At 47.5% G+C, this 23,229-nt stretch overlaps 1 protein-coding gene across 1 annotated transcript in view; it reads right to left on the reverse strand.

The window, feature by feature from the left end:
- Positions 1 to 23,229, reverse strand: part of zbtb16a (zinc finger and BTB domain containing 16a) — a 100,393-nt gene that overhangs the window by 12,265 nt on the left and 64,899 nt on the right. The window contains 1 exon segment of the mRNA XM_037467671.2: positions 22,828 to 22,914. Within this exon segment, the coding sequence (XP_037323568.2) occupies positions 22,828 to 22,914 (87 nt within the window).

The following is a 23,229-nucleotide window of genomic DNA, read 5'->3' on the forward strand; positions in this document are numbered from 1 at the left end:
GTGAAAACATCGCCTATCAGACACCTAAAAAGTGATTGAACTTTGAAACCACGGAAACACCCAGAATTTGAAGAACTATTTTCTTCAGGGAGCCTTCGAGCCGAAAAACAGCGGTTAGCGGTTAAACGCCGTCTGTGGCCCACAATGCAGCGCTCTGAACGGAGGACCTGCCAGAGCTAATGAGGCAGAGAGCAGCGGGACCTCTGCACAAGGTGTTCAATCACGGGCATTACCACAGCACCCGGTCTGCTCCTGTCAATAGCAATCCATAACAGTCTATGGTTCATCTACAGAGAGGGCGACTAAATGCATCCGCTGCATCGCGGCGTGAGGCCCGGCAGCCGAAACGTGACCCCACAGTGTGACGATGACGTGATGATCGTCTTTAAACGTCAAATTATGTGCAAAAACAATACAATATTTTATTCACTATTTCATTTTACCGTCTAAAGTTGAACTTTATTTAATTGTGTGTAATTTCATTGTGTTGCGTTGTTATTTTTCAAGCTGCTTTTCTACCACCACGGTTGTTACAGCTTTTAATTAACGTATTATGATCTTATTTTGTTAAATGATGTCGTTTTCAGTGGTCAGCGGTGGTTGTGAGAGTTTCATCGCTCACAAACAGGATTCATCTGAAGCTTGAGTGCTATTGATCGGAAAACAAAATCAAATCTCTTTCAATAGGTGGTTGAAAGCTATTGAAAAAAAAAAGAAAAAAGAAGTAGTCGGGATTTAGGATCATTTTGACAAAAAATAAACTAATAATGTTATGTCTACATGACCTCACTAGCAGCTGAATGTGTTTTATTTTCGTACACACATCTATAGAAGCTCAAATAGGACATGGCTCTGCTGGCTGCTGAGGAACAGAAAGCAGAGGCGACGCTCCTGCTGCTCTTCTCTCCAGACAACAAGTGTTTGTTGTTGCTCTCGTCTGCAATCAGCATTCACTGCACATCGCCTTACTGCCGTCGTGAAAAGGTCGTCAAGGACTTTCTTTTTCTTTCTTTTTTTTTTTTTTTACCTCCGCCTCCACGGGTGTCACCTGAGAAATGGATCTTGTCGCCGGGCGACCGAATAAGTGCCTTCTATGATTTACTCTCGTACGTGAGCTGAAAAGGTGTGTTGTGGTGCGTGTGTCGCCCCCCAACCAACCGCTGGCTGCAAGGACCCCCTGCGGGCACACGATGCCGCCTGTGACGCCACCCATCCAGTCGTCGCGGAGTTCTGACTCTGACCTCGCAAACCCAAACCCATCCTGCAAATCAATGCACAGGGGCCTTCGACTACTCCAAAACAAACATGGCCGCAGCGTTTAGTTTGAACCTTTACAGCGTAGAAGAGGAGGTTCAAAAGGTTCCAAATCGACGATCACGCCGCTTAGAGTTCCAGGTGTATGAAAAGGTTTTATTTTTAATGTATTGCCAGGTGAACCCTAAAAATACCACGCGCTGTAACGGGAGCTAATTTTCCTCCGACTGACGGCTGAAATAAAACTAATTTGTTTTAATTTCCGAGCAATCCGCAGCGCGTGCGATCAAAACAGTTCTTCTCGCCATCACCTCCTCCTGAGCACTTCACAGAGCATCACACCGTTCGACGCGCGTTCGTTAACACCAGAAACAACAGACGGCCTAGGGGGGGTGGGGGGCAGGGGGGGGGGAGGACATCGGGACGTGAACACCAGAAAAACGTCCTTCAGAACTCTGGTTCAACGGGCGGCGGGTTGAAAAGGCACAAAAAGTGGTTTACACAACAGGTGTTGCGCCCACGTTACATCACTTCACACACACAACGGCGGGGGCAAGTCGTCTCCTGTTTGCCAAACACACAAGCGGCTTCTAATGGTTTCGTCTCGGGGCGAGTAAACAGCCTCGTGGGGGCCGAAACGATCCCTCCCGGAGGCTTGATTACTAAAAATCATCAATGCAAATTATTTTGCACGCGCGCAGATTGACTTCTTTGTTGAAAGGAGAGCTGGTCGGCACAGTCCCACTCGGGTAATTAACGCTCCAACGGCTGAAGTTGATGGAGGTTTTAGAGTTACATCACAAAGCTCTTCAAGATCTACTCAGTGAAAAAGCATTATCGAGTTAAGATAAATTATAGTGGTATCATGAAGTGTATAATTCCAATGTTGTAAAACAGTTTTTGGGACCTTGAACCTTGAGGAAAAACAGCAGTTTGAAGGAGGTTGTTTTCTCAAGAATATAAACTAGATTTAAGAGGCCATTGTGATCTTCATGACACTAAGCAGCCTATAATGCATAATTAAAACCATTAATGCCCAGATTAGTTTTAATACTGATACACTAAACATTAGTATTCAAAGTGAATTTCCTTGTATTACTAAATCATATGGAACGGGGCACACAGTTCAATGAAACGGAACAAAGCAAATCACTGTGTTTTTATACAGTTTTATACAGTAAATCTATTGACAAAATCACAAAAGCACAGTGATTATAATAAGTCCAGTAGCGAATCAACGCTCTACTGAATAAATAAACCAAAAGGCGATCTCTCCATAAGGAAATGCAACAGCCGCTGGCCTGCTGTGTCGCGTTTTGTTCCGTCGCCGCCTCCCGGCACACCGCCGGCCCGGGGATAATTCACGTGGGGCTCGCCGCGGCGCTGACATTGTAAGATGAACCGCTCGCAGCTAGATTAATGCCACCAGATGCCAGGCGAGATGCCATATTAATTACCCAGAGATAATGTCAGCGCAACCATATGGCGGCTCAACTGGCCATTTAGTTGACAGGGAGAGGTCTTTATAGCGGCGCAAATGTCCTCATCTGCACAGCATCACACAGCCGCGCCGTATCCTCTCGCTGCCGTGGCAACCGGAGCACCTCCCCTCGTGAGGAGCCGGGTTACGTTGGTGTGAACTCGTCATGTGTTTCGATGCTGCGATGGCGTGGATGGTGAAACGTTATCGTGGAGACTCGACGTTAAAAGGGATATTTTTTTTTTTAACTATTGTTGCAAAAATGATGCACAGAACCTGAGCATAATTAAACAATAACGCGTGAATCCGCCGGATGATTCGGATCAGCGCCAAACTTTAATGGGTTCCTCCTTGGCCCGTGCTGCATCCTTCCAGTTTTGTGAAAATTTGGCAGTTACTTCTTCCGCAGTCACTTTGAAAGAAGAATACACGAACCCTTTTTGTGTAGCCAAAACTTAATATACAGTAGGGTGAATTCAGGTGTATTGGGCCATCCTAGAAAAGGCTATGGTACAGTTAGGAGTGGTAATACACTGCTTCGGACTAAATCCACAGGAAATAACAAAGGTGACATCACGCAGGAGAAGTTAAATGCTATTTATCCTTATGCTGTCCCAAATGACCTGACATCACAACATACCTGATTTCACCCTAGCTGCTTTCTATAATCCGTGCAGCTGCAAAGACTGTCGGGACCATCGGGTCATTGTTTCTTTGCCGTTAATTCAACACGCGGCTTTCTGTCACACATGGTCGGATGCTGATGCAAGTCGTACCTAGCGGTTGTATTTACTCCGATTGAAGCACTGCCCTCGCTGCACGCTGCAGTTTCCATTCACATGAGCAAACCGCGAAAGCCTGTTAACCGTTGTAACTGTATGTTTGTGAGCCATGTTTACGCTTTGGGTCGCAGCGAATAGGCTCGGGGCTGAGAGAGAGAGAGAGAGATTTACTAAAAACAAGAAAAATCAGCATTCTCATCGGGCATCTTCAAAAAGCCTTCCATCCACCTTTAACAGCGTGAGAGAGAAGCTCAAATCCCTCCCCCCCCACACCACTGCAGTGGGTATAAATTCTGAAATGTCAGTAGAATTTATTTACCAGCATGTGTTTGTTTTTTTTATTCTCCTTCTCCTCCTCCTCCTCCTCTTCCTCACCAGCACGTCGACTGTAAGGATCATAAACGACGCGAGCGGGGAATTAACGTCAACGCCAGGAACCGCGCCAAGCCCTTTGTCGTGATTTACAGTGCCCCCCCCCCCACCCTCCCACCCTTTTCTTGTTGTGGACATCCACAAAGACGGACCATTTTCTCCATCCAGTCCAGCCGCCCTCCCTCCCTCCCTCCATCACCCTCGACATCCCCTCCTCACCCACCACCACCGCCGGAGCACCCTCCCTCCAATCCCCACAAATCCGATTTAATCAGACAACTTGTGCAGCTCGGAGTAAGAAAAAGGATAATTAGTAAACAGAGGAGCTACTCGCCAGGCTTCATTGGCATTCGCGCTGGGTTACTGTGTCGCATTTAAAATGCAGTCTGATGAAGTCTACAGAATCAAACCATTTGTTACTCCTATTGAGGAGGCTTCGGGCTACTGGCAATTAAATTGGAATTAGCGCAGGGGAATGAGATACGGCAGATTCATACCAAGGAGAGGAGGGAGGCTGGCGAGGGAGGGAGGAGGGAGGAGGGAGGGAGGGAGGGGAAAAGGAAACAGAGAGAGTTCTCTGTCTGGACCTGGCTGCACTTTACAGTGGGTCAAACCGGGTAGTCATTTGGTTTCCTTTACTTTGTCTTCACTTCCTGCGTGGTTTTCTATTTTTACAACCATAATAAAAATGGTGGGCCGAGCGCTGCGTTATCAAGAGGAAACACACACACACACACACACACACACACACACGGGTAAATAGGGGACTTTGAGTGTGCATAAAATTTGATGCCTTTCACTCGGTGACGAGTATAAAAATATGCCAAAAACAAAACCAAACACGTGACCGCGCTGGAGTCTTCGAGGAAGAGAGCAAACAAAGAGATCCCATCCACGGCCGACTGGGCACAGCGGAGCGCGGCGTGGACAGAGCGCTGGGCAGCTGGCAGAGGGGAAGAGGGGCGGATGGACGGAGGAGGGGAGATAAATGAAGTGGAAATGAGAGGGAACCGCTCCTGCGCTACAGCTGGCCTCTCTAACTCTCCGCCAGCCGGGGCCATGGCCACTGGCCCGGGATGAGCGAGTGGAAAAAGGGACAGCGGGAGCCAGTGGATCTGCATACGAGACGATGCCAGCCACACAAAAATCCCAATGGCCGAGGCCTTTTCGGCTTGAAATGCATCCATTTTAGATATTTCTTCGTCCCTTATGTCACCAAACTTGTGGATGATGTATAAAATGCAAATACAACATGCATTGTACTGCGTATGACACGCAATAACATACGTGTACAGACACAGTGCGGCTTTCTCAGTTTAAAATGTCAATATGTTAAGACTAAAAACCCCTGTACACCTTGTAATGGTGTCTAATAGAGCACTACTGACTCGGCGCCCAAACAGAAATGTAATTGTCATTGCGACCTTTCTTGAATAAAAAAAAAAAAAAGCGAAAATACCAGATGAAATGTGCTTTTTGAGAGAGACGATCATTATGAAGTGTGTGTGTTGGTGTGTGTGTGCGCACACAAATGCTCGTATGCACTCAGACGCTTCCTTCTCAAGGTTAAACACAAAGATGTTTCTCAAGCAAAGTCCATTACTGCAGGAAACCAATGAAAATAAATGACATGATTCACTGGGAGGTTTGAGTATTCCACGGAGAAATTTGCGCCGCTCGGTCATTTGTATCCATAGTTTTCTCCACATAAAACGCTCAATTGTGTGTTTACAGATAAAGCACCGTGTTTGAGTGCAGCCCTTTTTTTTTTTTTTAAATCTCACAGGAAATGGAGACATTTTCACTCTAAATATATCAGTGGATCTGCTGGCTGACGTAAATCCCCGTCACCGAGATTAATGATCTCGAACATGAACAGAAAAAATAACATCCCCTCAGATCTGATTCTCAAAAACTGATTAACTGGGTACATCCATAAGTGCTCGTACAAAATGTAAACTGTGGACATTACCAAAAGGATCTCAGCTTTGACAGCTTTAAGATGTGTAAAACTAAAGTATTTTATATTCCAACATCTCTCCCCATATTCTGGAACCAAAAACTCCCAATAATATATTCAGCTATTGGAGTCAAATCAATGACAAATGACTTTACATCTTCACACGTCATTATTTCATGACCAATATTTTTATGAATCTTCTCCAGTTATTGTGCAATCGAATGGAAAAATGGCTTTTCCAGTCATTTCAAATAATAAATGTGTCTCTTTAAAGTGACGTTGGCTTTCAGTTACAATCCTGCACTTCTACCGATACGCTGCAGAGTGTTTGCTCCTTCTCGCTTCTTCTTCTTCTTCGTTCGTGTACTGTAAAAGTGCGACTTGATCTCAATTAAAGGTCCATAATCGTAAAGGAGCAATGCGGCGCTTTTCGAGGGAAGTGTCGGCGCGGATGGATGGTAATATTGAAAAAGTACGTTTCCTCCTTTTGCAGCACAGAGCGGACTAAAGTTCCCTCTCACACCTTCTGCTTCAAATAAAAAGGCTTTTTTTTTGGGACATACCAGGAGTGACTAACCCAGCTCCAGCCAGACCCTGTCAACCTCTCGTCCCCCCCACCTTCACCCCCTGTCCTGCATTGGAATTCCAAATCTCTCCTTCCCTTTCCAGGATTTATTCTACTTACTGGCCATCTGGACAGTGGGGGCAGACAATGTAAAAGGAAAGGGGGGTTGGTGGGGGGGGAACCAGGGTTGCAAAATCCACATTAGTCACAGGCTCTTAGGTCCTTCGACCCGTACACACACACACACACACACACACAGACACACACAATGGCTGAAGCAAAATGACCCCAGCTCCCCCTCACTTTTTCCCCCCCTTCACTGTGGCTGCTGACATCGTCTTTCCTGCTGGACAAAAGGCTTTTAGCACCTCAATCTACTGTCCTAACCACAACAAAACACACACACACACACACACACACACACACTAACACAGACCCGCTGGACAGGATGGGGTGTTTGTTTTGTTTTCTCAGACGGCTTGGGAAGAAGGGAAAGGGAGGGGAGGGAGGAAAACGGACCACGGAATAGAGGGGCGCCGGGGTCGGTGGTGGGGGGGGGGGGGGTTGCTATCTGGTGGCTGTAACATAAAAAAAAAGGGAGAACGAATCATACGTGAACGCTGAGGGGGAAGAAGCGTAGCCGAAGGGCCCCTGAATGGCCGAGGTGTTGAGCACAATGGGGAGGGCCTGCTCTCCGCTCGGCTTAATGTAGTTACCGTCGGGCTTTTGTTGGGTAGCAAGGGAGGATGAGCACAGGGGCGAAGGTCGGACAATGGAGTCACAGTACACTACAAGCCTCCATTGTTGGCGAGGTTTGCATTTAACACACAAACACACACACACACAAACAGGTCCTGAAGAAACGCTGAGGAATCAACGGCCCTGAGAAACAGTCGCCGCCGCGGCCGTCCGTTCGAGACGAAAAAAACACAACCGCGACACAAAAGGGGAAAAGAAACAAAAACCTGACAGCTAAGTTCACCTCGATGAGGTGCTGCGCGAATCAGCAACTCGAGATGAGAAATGTAGACCCTCGTACGGAGCGTGTGATAATCGAGGAAAAGCCAAATCAGCAAGAATAAAATAGTAATATTAGCGTCGGCCAGTGGTGCCCGGTTCAGTCACCATTCAGGGCAACGTGGACAAACCCAGAAGCTTTTGAAAGAAATTTCAATCCGGTAATTTAGGATTTTACGTCTTTAAGCCATGTGAAAATGTAAAAAGAGTGTGATGAAAAGTGATTGAACTGACTGATACTAAAACAGAATGAAACATGTTGAACCTGGTTTTATGTAGTGTTGTAGATATCTCTTCTGTAAATTCCTCCAAATAAAGACATATTTAATAAAATAACATTGCACTTACATATTTAAACCTACATTTTCAGAAATCTGCAAGGCAAAAAATGCTTTTCTGTATTTAGTTTTCATGGCAATATGTGTTAGAGGACTGTTCTCATGTTGTTTTCCTTGTAGTCAAAGCAGTCTTCTGCATTCATTCAGCTGAAGCAACACCATCAGCATTGTGTTTACTACGATATATAATACATGATGATGATGATGATGATGATGTTTCATCATCTGGTTCATTTGAAACAAGCCATTTTGGGTGCAGTGGAAAATTGAAATGTGAACATTTAAGTGATTTGGGCGGGTGATCCAAATAAAGTGAGAATAAAAATACTTAATTTGGTTAGATTTAATAAAACTACTGTATTTTGAACAACAACAACAAAAAAGCTCATGGTTCATATCATTTTTAAAGGTCCCATTTGTGAGGAACATCTGGCCGATAACATTCGCTTACTATGATGCATGCGTTTGAAGTTAAACCGGTGATTATAGGTGTTAAAAAGCCATTCAGGTTCAGGTTAAATTTGCTTAAAGTGCTTTTAAAGCAATTTCCAAAACGCGTGGCAAACGAGTGCGGGAAAAAAAAGGGGGGAGGAGGGGGCAGGGGGTTCAGGCAGCTGTGACCTTGGAGCCAAACTGCGAGCGGCCGACTTGACTTTGTGGGCTGGAAGAAGAGCCTTTATTTATAGATCGGCTGTGTGTCGATCAAACGCCGTCGAGAGGAAAACGGCAGCCGCCGGAGAAGAGGAGGAGGAGGAGGAGGAAGAGGAAGAGTGTCTGAGTGCCTGTGAGAGAGAGAGTGTTGCTGGGAGGGTTGCTTTTTGAAGAACTAATACAGTGGTGTGCCTCAATCTCACTTAATTCCATTTAAAGGAAATTGATTTGGAGGTTGGGGGGAGTCTCTCTCTCTCTCTCTCTCTCTCTATTACAGTTGTGATGAAGTCTTGTATCATTCAGCAGCGTGCAGCTGATATACAATATTAAGGGACAACTTTAATGATGTCTGCGGGGGAAGTTGCTCAACGCAGCAACAAGTGGCAGGAAAAAAACGGAACATAAATATTTAAAAATGGAATATAAATAAGGATTACAGCGCAGCAGGGTTATGCAGTAAACGTGCAACTCTCCGTCAAGGCAAACATTGCATTTTGCCCATTTCTTGTTCTCCATTAAATATTGAATCCAAACTCCATCAAAAAGCCTATGAAACCCCAACCTACCTAACCGAGTATCTATTCGTGGTCCATACCGCCGGCAGAGGTTTCACTTAACGGACAGATTTTGCAGAAATTTTGACAGGATCCAAAATAGTGCATCATTCATATTTCAGTAGATTACACGGCAGGAGCCGATGAATATCAAACGGGGTTATCAACCCTAAAAGTGCATCTCTTTTTAGAACGTGCCTTTTTTACATGCCTTTATTGCTACTGTGGCTCATATGCTGGTTTCATGTTTTATTCAGGGGAGGATCCCACTGTATCCGCCTCTATACTTTAGTCATACCGAAAAAGAACCTCGAGATAAAGCTGTTCTGCACGTTACCATTAGGACATCTTTCCATTATTTATAAAGTCACTCCCTAAGCTCCCCGTACATTTCCTCCTGTTTGAACTGAGGAATCCAATCAGTCAAACCTGGACGTGCGCACACAACACAACAGACGCTCAGGAAATATTAGAAATATTGTCTTTGATTCAAATCCTATCTTTGTATTTTTTAGTTGTTTTTGTTTTTTTTACACACCAGGGAACTCCCCTTATCACGATATCGCCGGGCAGCTTGTAGCTTTAGTCACTTTTGCTGTGTGCACGCTCAGGCAGATGAGAGGAGCTTCATGTATTCCTCACTTGTAACAGGGAAATCAAAGGCAGCCGAGGAACTCGGCGAAGCTCAAAAGCTCCTCAGACGGAAAGGGAGAGGAGAGAAAAAAACAAAAAAACAAGTGCTTTCAGCGCCAGGGCCGCTCACAGCCACCTGTATGCGCACCACCTGTGGTTTATAAAATAGCTCGCACGAAAGAGCCGGCACCCGGGAGGAATTACACAGCTAATCCTAAAATGATCTTTGGATAATATCCACTCAAAGCACACAGACGTGTAACTCTCATGTAGCATTCATTAGCCCTCGCCGCGTGCCATCCGAAATACTGCCAAACTCCGTCGGGCTGAACTGAATATTCTCACTTGCTATGATCAAATTGGGATTCAGCGAAGGCAGAAATGAAATCATTGCTAAAAGACCATCATCTTAAGCCTCCATCTCGGGGGAGAAGTGAGAAGCCTGCTGCCCCAGATTGCCCTAAAAATGCAGATAAGAAACGATCCCGCACCAGAAATTGGTCCTGCAGGACTATTCCATCGCAGAGATTAGTGGAAGATAATCATATAATTGCGACGACACTACCGACGGCGGCAGAACGACCACATGGAGTCACCTCTGGATAAAGAGCGGCCGCCGCGGATGAGTGGGAACAATAAAGCTGCGGAGGCGCTCGTTTTTTTTCGAGGCGGCTGCGTGCGCCCTGTGCGGCCAGCGGGGGGCGCTCCTCTGTCTCCACCGGCACTGTGGATGGCTCCCGCCGGAGAGCCGACGGGGAGAAGGGAGAAGTCCTCATATGACCTTCCAGTTCACAGAGGAGAAGAGAAAAGAATTCGAAACACGAAAACAAAGCCTCTTAATACGGTGGGAGGCCGAGACAGTGGATGGCTGAGAATGGACATTAGAAAGTAGTTTTGGGGGGGGTGGGGGTCAGGTGTTTGTTACCGAGGGCCGGGGGGAGGTAAACGCCAACAGATGCATCACGGCCGCGTCGGGAGGCATTTCATTGGTATCTTTGGAAGCACGAAAGGCCCGTTTTACTTCGCCGAGGGTCGCGATGAAAGGCGGGAAAGCAAAGTGCGACCCGCTGTCGTTGACATCTTCTTCCCACGGTGTCTTCCTTATCTCCTTATTCTGCCACTTGTGTGTCTGCAGCATCGTCTCTATCTTTAGCTGCCCTCCTCTTCCTCTCTTCCTCCCTCCCTCCCTCCCTCCCTCCTTCCTTCTCCGTCTCCGTCTCCAGGCCATATTTCTCCGTGGACAGAGCCCAGGAAATGAGCGCGTGGTGTGGGAGGGAGAGGCCCGGACCTGCTGCTATAAATCCAACACTTTTCTCTTTGGCTGGTGCTAGTGGTGGTGGGGGGGTGTTTCTCCCACCTTGACCCCATTGCCGGCTCAGTACATCAACACACACACACACAATGTCGACAGTCTGCGACACACCAGACTACGAGCACAACCTTCCGCTCACACACACACACACACACACACACACACACACACACACACACACACACACACACACACACACACACACACACACACACACACACACACACACACACACACACACACACACACACACACACACACACACACACACACACACGGGACGCACTCCAGAGCCAGCGTCTCCAACTCGGCACATGTGACCCCCCGAGCGATGCCACGCGGGCCACAATGGGCCGATCTGTCTGCGGAGACAACGCAGCCCTCGTCAAATTTCATTAGAGCGGGACGGAAGAATCCGGCAGCGCGGATCATGAGTTGTTGACAGAATCGACGTGAACGTCGGCCATTCATAAGTCGCTAATGCGATCGTTTACGCCGAGGCCTTTCGGGTTAAAACTGCACACGCCGCCACCTGTTTTAAACGGCGCCTCGCGTCCCCCCTGCCAGAAATCATGATGATTCCTTCATGGAAATAATACACACTAGTTATCACTGGACAATGGACACCTCTGTCAGACATGTTTTAAAAGATAATCAAATCATATTCAGTGGCTGGCTTTTCGTAGGCAACTTATTTAATGCTCCCAAAGGCCTTGAAACAAGTCAAACTCATCAGGTTATATTTGGAGTAATGGCTGCACCGCAAATAAAAGTAAAGCATGTACTCCAATGGCTATTCAGATAAAAAAAAAGACCCTGCGTGCTGTTATTGGTAAAGGAACAAAGGCTGTGGGGTCTTCACTGAGCTGCATTTTGGAATGTTTCAAAAGACGGACTTTCTCCACTTTTTTTTCTGTTCCACCCTGTATAAGATCCCTGGCCTTTAACCTGACCCCAGCCCTTAGCTAGGGGTGTGTGTGTGTGTGTGAGGGGGGGTGGGGTGCAGTGGTTGGGGTTAAAGTGTAATCCTGGTCCTGTGACCACAAAGGCTTGGCCCCTAAGGGCCAAGGACCAGCCACATTTTCTGAATTGCAATGTTATCCCTCAGCAAACCCTTCGGACTGACTACATATCAAAGGATTACCTTTGCGGGGCCCTTCTCTGCTCTGGAGTTACACAAAGTGCCCACGAAGCCCAAAGTCTTCCCGCAAATCGCTTATTTTTCAGGAGAAAAAAATCCAACCAACTTTCTAAAAGTCCAGTTCGAGAACTTTTCAACATCACCAGAAGGAGCACCAAGAGCCTTGATTTCATTACATCGTGGCCCCGGTCCAACCCGTCTCACATCAATCTATTAACAAGAGTAATTGCTACATAGCGTCATTACAACCGACACATATTTTAAACCATTGAGATGCTGATATCTGGCTGGTGGTGTACCGCTAATTGCTTGCTTAAGTAATCCATTAAGGAGTGTTTCTACAACAGCTTGCATGGCCCATTATCATTAGTTTCATTCTGAGGAAACCTTAACAAACCCTTTTTAACGGCGTCGCAGCGTGGCCCCCGAGCGCCTCTCTGCATTTAAACGTAAAGAATTTGCTTCTTTTTTTTTGTTTTTTAAAGAAGGAGCAACTTCAGAAGACAGGGAGAACTGAACCGAAAGAGAGAAAAGGTTTAATTGACGCCTCCCCCATTTTCCCATGGTGAGGACAAGAGGGAAGGGGAGACTGGGGAGAGGAGGGGGGATGGGGGTGTGGGTGTGGGGGGGGTGTGTGTGTGTGACACCACCCCTCCTGGTGTTGCGACTGTACAAAAGGAAGCAGATTTGCAGAGGAGGTGACCCCTAACCTCTAAAGCTGCAGAGCAGGGTCCTCGGTGGGTCCAGCACCACCCAATCAATCACCTCCCAGAGGCTGCTGGTCAGCCGGACTGTAAGGGGACACCGCGGCCCGACCAGTCCGGACCCTCCCCCAAACATTCCTTGGTGAGACTTTAAAGGGGGGGGGGGGGGGGGGGGGGGGTAAGAAATGAAAAGCTGAGCTCGTAAGGATTTTTAAGCAAAAATATACTTGTTTTGTTCAGAGCCAAACTCCTTCAGTTAATCCTCTTTCGGCCAAATTACATTTTGGTGTCAGGAATCCGGCTCCACTAATCTCAACTGGCCAGTTTAATCTAAACTATCCACAGCGGCCTAGAAGGGCCAAAAAACGCTTCGACGCGTCCACCGGGGCGACCCGCAGCCTCGGCTCAAAGTATTTGCAATGAAATACTATACAAATTCTATTGTGCTCTGAACACGGTCATGATAAAAAAAAAAGAATATTTTGGACTGAATAACACTTATTTAATTATTCTAAATAAGCATGGATACAATTTTGTTCTTAAAAGGATACAATGTCATATTTTCTTCTATTTTTATGTTCTATATGTTATTAATATCTCATTAACTATATAATTCACATTGAGGTATTTACACTAGACCTTTTTAAATGAATATAACCAAATATAATGGAGTAGTTTTGGCATCCACCTCCCTGTGTCATAGTGCTTTGCTGAAGGCCTGTAATTTTCTCACTAAATAATACTGTTGCTCCATATCTGTTAAAAGAAGGCCAAGGTCAGTGAACAGATGGCTGCTGACTTACGAGCGTGCGGCTGACACCTGGGAGACTTTTGGCTTGTTTGCTTGTGAATAAATACATAATTAAATACTAAATTAATTTTCAAGAGACTATTTAAACATCAAGAGCCAGGGGAGCAGGAATGAATGGTAGCAAGGTGCACAGTGATCAGTGACTTGTTGACTGCTATTAATGGAGAAGTGTCTTTAATGGAATGAGCCTCTGTATTGTGCTCATCTTTTTGTTGTTGTTGTTGTTGTTGCTCAGCAGCACTTTTGAAGAATCTCTCCCTCTCTCACGATTAGTCAGTTTCACGGCGATGGCTAAAAACGGGCCGCCATGCCAATTAATGTACAGCGCGGGAGGCTGAGGTCCGCGGCAACGCCTTCCAAAGCCTGGCGGGTCAAAGCAGCAGCGTTTGGAGGAAAGAATGCGGCCTAATGAGGCGAACCGCTGATCCCCCCCCCCCCCCCCCCCCTCGGAACACTACAACTCTCAAGCACAGGGCTCATTGTTACTACAAGCAGATCAAGAAAGAAGAGGGTTCAGTGACTCAGTCCGACAGCAGCAGACACGCGTGTGCACTCACTCCATCTCTCCATGAACAAATTAACACTCGGTTGTTGTTGTTTTTTTACATTTTCTTTCTTGCTGAGCTTATCAAGCTCGTTCGCTGGTGGTTTTATTTATTTATTTATCATGGCTGGTTGCAAAGGGCTGACCAGGTGGCATCTATCAAAAACAATCCGCTCCCGGGGGGGGGGGGGGGGGGGGGGGGAGAAACCTGCTATTAACTGATAAGGGTCTGCCCTCCGTGGGTGTAATGGGTCCCACTTGAGTTTATTTTTTCGTATACATTGTCCTAGCGGGCCGCCTCAAAGGCAAACTCAACCCAACGGGCTGCGTGCCCCCCCCCCCCCCCCCCCCCCCCGAGACGCGCCAACCCTTCTCCGCCACGTCACGGTGAAGTCATTCGGCCTAATGTCGCGGTGTGTGTGTGTGTGTGTGTGTGTGTGTGTGTGTGTGTGTGTGTGTGTGTGAGAGCATTCAGGGACGATTATGTCTCATTACGTCAGCGGTGTTACTCAATGCAAAGTGTTTTGGAAATCACCAACACTGGATTGCATTGTTCGCCACGACGTGTTCAACGTGTGAACCAATTGCTGCCTGTCGAGGGAGCGAGAGGCAGTTTGCTGGAATTAAAGCATGATGCAAGCAAGTGGATATTTGTGGCTAATGGGCTGAAAACATGCAAAGAGGTGAATCATTCAGGTTGGACTATTTTCAACGGTGCCCCCAAAAATGTTTATCGTGCACAAAAGCCTGTTTTAAAAAGAGTTTAAATCAAAGTTTAAATAAGCTGCGTGTGAAGCCATTTCCTTCGGTTCATTTCTCTCGCGGAGCGATCCGAGTCAGCTCATCAACTGGGAGCCCAAATCACGTTCAAATGGAACGATGACTAATTAGGTCTAAATGTCATTTTTCTTATAATTGGGACAGTCATCGCAGCATCTCTCGTTTTTTTTAACCGGAGTCCTTTTCTCCTGCCTGAAGACAGAGGGGCAACATGTTCATGCAGGAACGTTCCAGCTGTTTCCATCGGCCATCTTATTCCAGAAGTGAGCACCGGGGGACTCGGAGGAGAGAGAGAAAGAGAGAGAAAGAGAGAGAAACCCCCCCCCCCCCACCCCCTTTTCTCCCCTCCCGTTTAGGCGGTTCCATCTCTCCCAGGCCGGCGACTGGGAACGCTGCCAGAATGACCCATCAAAGATTGACGAGGGTTGAGCTCCCATAATCAATATGACACCGCTAAGTGCCCTTTGATTGAGCCGCGGCGCGGCGTAAAAGGACATTTCTGTGCGCCCGGCTGCTCCTGCCACAAAGAAATGCAGCATTTGTACCAAAGCTAAACGGTCTTCTGAATGTCATTGTCGCGGGTACATTAACTTTCATACGAGTGTGAGAGATGGACTTGGAGTGTGTGTGTGTGTGTGTGGGGGGTGGGGGGGTGGGGGGGGGAGGTTGTAGGGGGGGGGATGAGGGTGGACGGCCATTTTCATTAGCGTAGGCTGCCCGGTGCCATCAAGGGGTGCCGTCGGACGGACGGGGGGGGGGGGGGGGGGGCGGGACGGAAGGCTTTCGCTCCTTCAGATGCGCCGCGAGGAGCCGGAGTGCTGGAGGGAGGGGGTGGTGGGGGGGTTGGTGGGGGGGGCGTGGCTCAATGCGCCCGGTGTGAAACCTCGTGTCACTAGGCAACTGGATCTGATGGCGCCTTTGTTTTTCGGGGTGAAAGGTCGGAAGCACTCGTGCTAATCTCCTTGCTTCACAATTAAGGAACACAGGAGAGCTGCTCAAACCTCTTCCCGCTCGCTGGCAACAACAACAACAACAACAAAAAGAAAGGGACTGAAAGGCTCCTCTATTGTCCCTCCTCCTCAGTCCCTTCTCCCCACCCACCCCACCCCCTCCTCTCCTCACACGCTAATCGAAAGGTATTTGCACTGTAAATTAAAAGGGCCCTCGCGCGTTGCTGTTTTAACACCGACGCGCTCTTTTCCTAAGACGTCCACAAACGGCTCCAATCTAATTACAGAGGGAGATTTACTTCAAATAAACGCGGCGGACAAAGGGAGGCTGGCTATTGTTGACTCGGGGCCAGTGTTCCACATCTCTTTCCCTCTCTGGGGCGAATCCCTTTTATATTCAAAGTCCTCGCCCTGCCAAGGTTAAAGCGGAATGGGGGTATCTGAAAATACGGAGCCTCCTGTCAAAAGAGGCCTTTTTCTTTTTCTTTTTTTTTTTATTCCCCGGGTGGCAAAGGCCTTCGCAGATTTCCGCCATTCTGTCTCGTTCCTTATCTATTCTTTTTTTTTTTTTTTTATAAACAGGCAGACCTCAAACAAAGCCGCAGCGGCCGACATGCAAATGTAAACCGGGGGAGAATGCTCGGCATCTAAGGATTTGAGATTGTCCGACAACGGGACGCGCTCGCCGGGGTCGCATTGTGACGCGCGGCTGAGACTCCGGGGTCGAAGCAGTGGGGGGGGGGGGGGATGCTGCTGGATATTGGCTGGCCAGATTTGCAGTGTGTCCTGCTGACTTCCATTTTATGGCTCGTGAATTGCAGAGCCCTCTGGGAGTCTATAATCCGCCTACTCCCCCCCCCCCCCCCATCCCCATCATTTTATTGGTCTCTCTGGATGTGTGGCCTGTCTCCGTGGTTTACAATGATCCCACCGCGTGGGGACTCTCCTGCAGCCAGGCAGCCGGCACCACTACGGACATCCCAATTTCTGCTACTGGATCCCACCCACCTATCACCCCCCACCCCCCCCCCCCTTCAGAAGGATACCACCTGCCTCCCTGACATGCTGTTGTCCCGTGGTTTCCTGTGGCGATGCATCAATGCGACCGTGCCCACCGCGACGCTAAGCCTCGGCGGCCCAGTAGGGTATTTCTCAATGAATGAAGACGGGGTGCAGGTGGGGGGGTGGGGGCGTTGATCTCATTTACACACAGGCCGCACGGCCTTTACTCACGCGGGGGCCGCCGCGCACGGCACTTACGGCCGCGGCGGATGATTGCTAGAGGGCGTTGGTCACACTGATGCCGCGCGGCACAGTATCCATCAGCCGAGCAGGAGGACCTTCCTGCGCCTGGAAAAACTCATTTAGATCTTATCTGGGGAAAAATTTGTTTGGCTGCGGGAGAGGGAGGAGGGTTAGTAGCAGGAGAAGTGACTTTAGTCAAGCGGGTGCCGCTTGATTGAATTTAGCCGGCGATAGTGGCTCTGACCACTTGTACTCTTATTTTGGGAGGGGAGTGAGAGTGAGTGCCGAGGAGGAGGGGATGGAGGGAGGCAAAGAGAAAGAGGCATTTGTTTACAGAGGTGGAGGAATAAAAAAAACAAAAAAACAGTGGGGTTTTAAATGACCATCCTCCGTCACGGAAACCACTTTCTAGATCAGCCATCTTAAAAATGACTCCAATGATGTGACGCGGGGCTCGTCTCTTACAACTCTGATGATTAATTAACTGTCAATTTAACAGGAAGTCCGTACGTTGATTCCCTTTGATATTGATCCTCATCGTTATGGCATATGAATAAAACACAAAACCCATTTAATACTCTTTTTGTTTGGTGCTCGCCACCTGATGCCCTGTGCGACAGACCGGGCAGCTTGCTCCATTGTGACCGAGACGACGAGCAGAGGGGGGGGGGGCAACACTTGATGTGCTCAACAGCTGTAACGCTGAAGCACATCTGCCTTCAGCGACGGCGCTGCACTAAGCTCAAAGGCCTCAAAATACTTATTTCAATTCATTTACAGTTTACGAGCAACAGCTTGAAATACATCCACACTGGCAAGTTCCTTTGTGTGCGAGTGTGAGTGTGTGTGTGTGTGTGTGTGTGTGTGTGTGTGTGTGTGTAGAGCAGCCTTCCCGGGATGGAAGAATTCTTGCTTTGCTTATCGCCGCCCTAATGCTCACTGACAACTTAATAACATCATAATTAACTAAATGCTTAGCAGATGCCAGCGCCGGACTAATGTGATTGAGACGATCGGCACTTTTGACGTGACCCCTGTGTAGCGCTGCCACTGCCCTGATTTGGCTTGAGTGACAGCGGCTGGACGGCGTGTGCGTTTGTATTCGAGGTGACGGATTAGAAGAAGAAGAAGGTAAATGCAACTGAAAAGAGATTCTTCATCATAACCTCCTCCTCCTTATACTTGTTCTTTTTTATTCTCCCTCGACCCTTAGCCTCCATACTTTCCTCTCTCTCCCTCTCCAGCCAAACTATTTCTGGCTTGAGAAAAGAAAGTGTTTACTCTGCGGCTGAGGCCTGCTGGAATCACGCTGTGATCCCACTGCCTGAAACCCACTGTTGCCACTCCATGGTTTGCATATTTTCCCTGTATTACAAGACAAGAAAAAAGTACAGAGGGAGATAAAAAAAGAGAAAGAAAGAAAGAGCGAGGCACACGTGAGCTGCCCCCCCCCCCCCCCCACTCCCACTATTCAGGTTTTTCTCTGGTATTACCGCGTGTGTGTGTGTGTGTGTGTGTGTGTGTATCCGTGTGTGTACATGGAGATGATTCACGTATAAACAGAAACACCAGGATCGGCCCGACAACAAATTCTCGTGGACTCATTTCCTACACGGGTCACATGGAAGACGCAGTCGTTTCTCTCTCCCCCCCCCCCCCCGCGCAGCTCGCACTGAAGGTGGCTTTGGTTTGACGGGCGAATGCACGGGTCTCAGATGGAAATTAACCAGCGAGCGCTTGTGTGCACACGCTTCAGAGTGGCAGTTATATAGAGCCTGCAAGACGCACGAATCAGTGGGAGAGCAATCTGCATTCGTTTAAATCTCCGGCCCGACTGAAAAACAAAAGAAAAAAAAGAAAAAAAAGTAATTTAACTTCAATTTATAAAATACTTTCTTTTGCTCGCAAGCCACTGTCTCTTTCAACATATTCTGACCTTTTCCGCTTTCTCTGCGCCAAGCAACAGTTTAATCAGGGGGGGAACGAGAGTGTGGTGGGCTTCACCAATAAAATACAAGAGCTATAAATTATGGCGGCGAGCGAAACAATCTAATGACAAAAATAAATGAAGATGGCTGGCAGGACGACGGAGATAACGGCAGAATGAGGAAAAACGGCAGCTCTGATGAAGCTCAGATGGGTCTTGTGCAGCCCGACGGGGGAGTAGCTTTGCTCAAAATGCAAATCAAAAATGACACATTGGCCGTGTTTAAATGAGCATAAGATACCCAATATGACACGTTGGAGTGGGATATTAAATCAGTGTTGAAAACAGTCAAGAGCTGATTTCACAGAGACGAAAGGTCTGCAGTAACAGACAGCTTACTGCTTAAGTAACCTGTCCTTTATTAACAAAACAACTGCTACCATGACTATATTATATTATACAATAACCAAACTTAAGCCTAAGCTGTTCCTGTCTATGGATGAGCTCACGTCAGTACTAAATAAATAAAAAAACAAGTTTCTTCAATAGAGCAAATATTATATTTCTGGGCCATCAGTTCAAAGTCAATCGTACAAATAAATCAGTTTAGTTCGACGTGAAGTTAAAAAATTCATACTTTCTGAGACAGAATTTCAAAATAAAATTGCAGCAGTCTCATATCAGCCCGCACATTACATTCTGCCTCCTGCAAGTCATCTGATATTCACATGATGAAACGGAGGTCTCCACCAGGAAATTCACGTGGCTTTAAATATCTTGTTTGCCTTGAAGGCCGCCAACGGTGCATCGCTGGGATTTTCAATAAATAGTCCGAGTCTCGGTGCCTACATCACATGACACCTGGAAGACGCGGGACGGAGACAGTACTAAAGTAGTTTCAACGACTCTTAATGGGAGCAGGGGTTTTTTTCTTTGAGGATGGGAGCTCCATGGGAAAGCCCCAGCTTAAAGAGATCATGGGACCGAGGATGTGCCGTCCAATTTGGGGAAAATATAGGACAAAATGAGCCCAGTCGCCTCCAACCATGGTTAGGGATGAAGACTTTCTATACTAGTAACTAGCCGTTAGAGTATAGAGTAACGCAGAGAGGTGTGTGCCAAACAGAGGGGCAGCGCTGTTTAAAAAAAAAAAAACGGGCAGGAGACGGAGGTTGAGTCAGACTGCAGCTGATCAGGCCAACAGACGAGATGCCACAATAGTCCCCATTCAAAGCAAGAATGGCAACGGCCACAGAGTCCAAATATTGTCTTCAGAGAACATTAGCTAAGGGCTGAAACGCTGCCAAGAGGCAGGCGGAGATCAAATCTGGGCTTTGATGGCCAACAGTAACCCCGCGCTCCCACCCCCCCCCCCGCCCGCTCTGATGTTCTGCGTCCTGGGTACTACATTTCTGTATAAATAAACCCATGTTTGTTAAGCTCTCTAGCTCAGACTGATTTAACACATAACTGTCCAGTGGGGCACATTTTGTATCAGATGTAGCCTCCTTTGTGGATCCCTGTATATTCTCCTGATATAATAATATTGACATATTGTGGAGATATAAGGAAGAAAAGAACATTTTAGTCAAAAATCCTGCTAAAACAACATAAAGTGTAGCTTTGTCATTTTTTTTCTGAATAATCTGCCAATTAGATTTTAAGAAATATCAAAATCAGGTGTTAAAAATGAATACAAATCATCCTTGGGCACCATTAAGATCCATAGGTATGTATGGGTAACGTATCTGGCCAGGAGTTGGGATATGAGGAGAGAGGTTAGGTCCAAAAGCACTCCTGAAAATGGGAACTGTCCCACAGTTCAGACTTCCAAAATCAAATATTCAAAATACATTTCTCCGGGAAGCCACGGCTGAAGAAATTGGCTGAATGGATGCAAAATAGACTCCTTCAGTAAAACCATTATTCCTATGATGTGCTTAGTGTGAGAGACCGTGAGAGGCAGTCGTTTGTTTACCTCTTTCCGTCTCGCCTCGTCAGTCACTCCCTTGCTGGAAAGAGACGAACCGGGCCAAATGCGGTCAACCTTCAGCCTCACTATTGATTTTCAGAGTCACCGCGGCGACAGCCATCAGTGCAGTCCGATATCGGGGTGCGTTTCATAACACAGGTGTACAGTAGCTCATGGTGCACAGAGACGGAGAGTTGTGTGCAGTGAAAGCGCCTTGTCATATTTCACGAGAGCCCATTTTTCAGAGTCTGATCCCTGAGAGGGGCTCAACGCATGGATGATTACTACACTATTACTGCTGCTGCTGCTGCTGCTGCTGTGCCAGTTGTCTGGCAGGAAGACGTGTCTGGCCCCGGCTGCGTTCATCCTCCCCCCCCTCCCCCCACACACCCCAACCCTCAACCCCTATCATTCATTCCAGACCGAGATGCCTATATTTAGAGCGCTGCTTTCCGCTGTTATGGCTGTTGGATCATTAGCCTCATTTAACCCTTCTTTACCTCCATTGAGCTGCAATGGGAGCTGCTACTCGGGGCCTGGGGGTCACGCCCGATGAAGGACACCACACAAGATGATGATGATGATGATGATGTGTGGCTATTTTTGGGGCTGAGGTTATTGGCTTGAACGAGCCCCTCTTTTTCTCCCATTTTCATTTCGCGTGACGTGCCGGAGCAAAGTTGAACTCCGTGGGGTGGTTAGCGGTTGCCACCGGTGACCTTTTCCTCCGCCGGGCCAAGGTTTTCAAAAACAAATCCAAACCTGCCGGGCAAACGGGGCCAAGGCAGTTGTCAGGCATGTGCGTGCTCCCCAGAGGATGAAATGATTCCCTCCTGTGTCTATTTCTGGAAGTGATCACAAACTATTAGCCGGACTGCCAGTGGAGCTGCTGTGAATCCTATTGACCGCGGTGACTCGATGGCTTTTCCTCCAGCGCCACTCGTGAAGCAGCATTTACACTCATGGTAACATTTATTCTGACTGCAAAAAAAAAAAGTGTTAACAATGCAGCTTAAGCATTAAACAGCGTATTCAACACTGCACAATGCAGCCCACTTTTAAAGTATTACAGCATGTTTGCATACGCATCCAAGAGGAAGCTGTTGATTCTGGTTTTTATCCATCTTTGATCTGGAGTGTTTATCCAAAAATGTTTGCGGAAAAGTCAAAATCGGATCCACGGAGAAGGATAAACACAACTAAGAGAAATCAAATTACTAGGAAAGACACAAAGGGAACACTGCAACCCAAACGCTCGCCCCGAGCACGCCATCTCGGTTACAAAGTGGCGGGAATCTCAGGCAATCTCCCCCCCCCCCCCCCCAAATGATAGAGCACATCACCGATCTGGGCCATCACACATCTGCTGAAGGGGGATTTACTTCTTCCTATTTACATCTTGGCACCTAGATCGTCCTCATCTTCCCTGTTTTTTCATAGCCGCGCACTGATAAACAACATCGGCCTGCCAAGTTTCGCCCGGGCTGTTGATTGGCTGTTGGGTCCGTCTCGATTCGGGGCGGCTGGGACTAATCCAAGGCGACGCGGCGCCGCGCCTCTCTCTCGCCGTCAATCCACGGCTCCAGTTGGCCAGCGACGGTGTGAGTGAGCCTCCGCACCCACCGCACCACCACACGCGAGCTCATTTGTGCGAATATATAATTGCAAATATGTAGATCGTTTCGGAAGTTAGAGGGGCACGTTTCATTTAATCAAAGTGCTTTTCACGGGACCCCGGCGAAAAATACGTGCGTTCATTTAAATGTAAACATGTGGATGCAGCAGAGGAGCTCATTCCTCTGTTTTTTATGGTCTGTGGTTCCGTGTGTTTGTACCGGTGTGGATCTGCCGATGAGCCTCCAGGGATTCCTCAGTTTGGAACTGGGCGCCACACTGGTCACAGACGATGGCCTTCTCACCAGCTGCACAAAAACAAGAAACAAGAGCGTGAGAGGCTTATCATTCATTCACAAACACGCAGTGAATTGGAAGAGCTTGTATGAAATGAGAAAAAAAAGGGCATTCAAAAAATTCACTTGAAACTGTCCAGTTAAAAGAGGAAGAATGAAACACATTATGCACTCTGGCATTACATGCTTTGAACACAACTTTGAAGAAATACAGTGAACTGGAAAAAAAGTTTTGGGATTTTGAGACAAAGAACAAAGTGTGAAATGCAAACAGTGGCAGGAGGGGGGTTCGTCTCCTCCATGTCAGCGAATTCAAATTAAATCTTA

This window comes from Pungitius pungitius, chromosome 16 (assembly GCF_949316345.1).
Source record: "Pungitius pungitius chromosome 16, fPunPun2.1, whole genome shotgun sequence".
Lineage (NCBI taxonomy): Eukaryota > Metazoa > Chordata > Actinopteri > Perciformes > Gasterosteidae > Pungitius > Pungitius pungitius.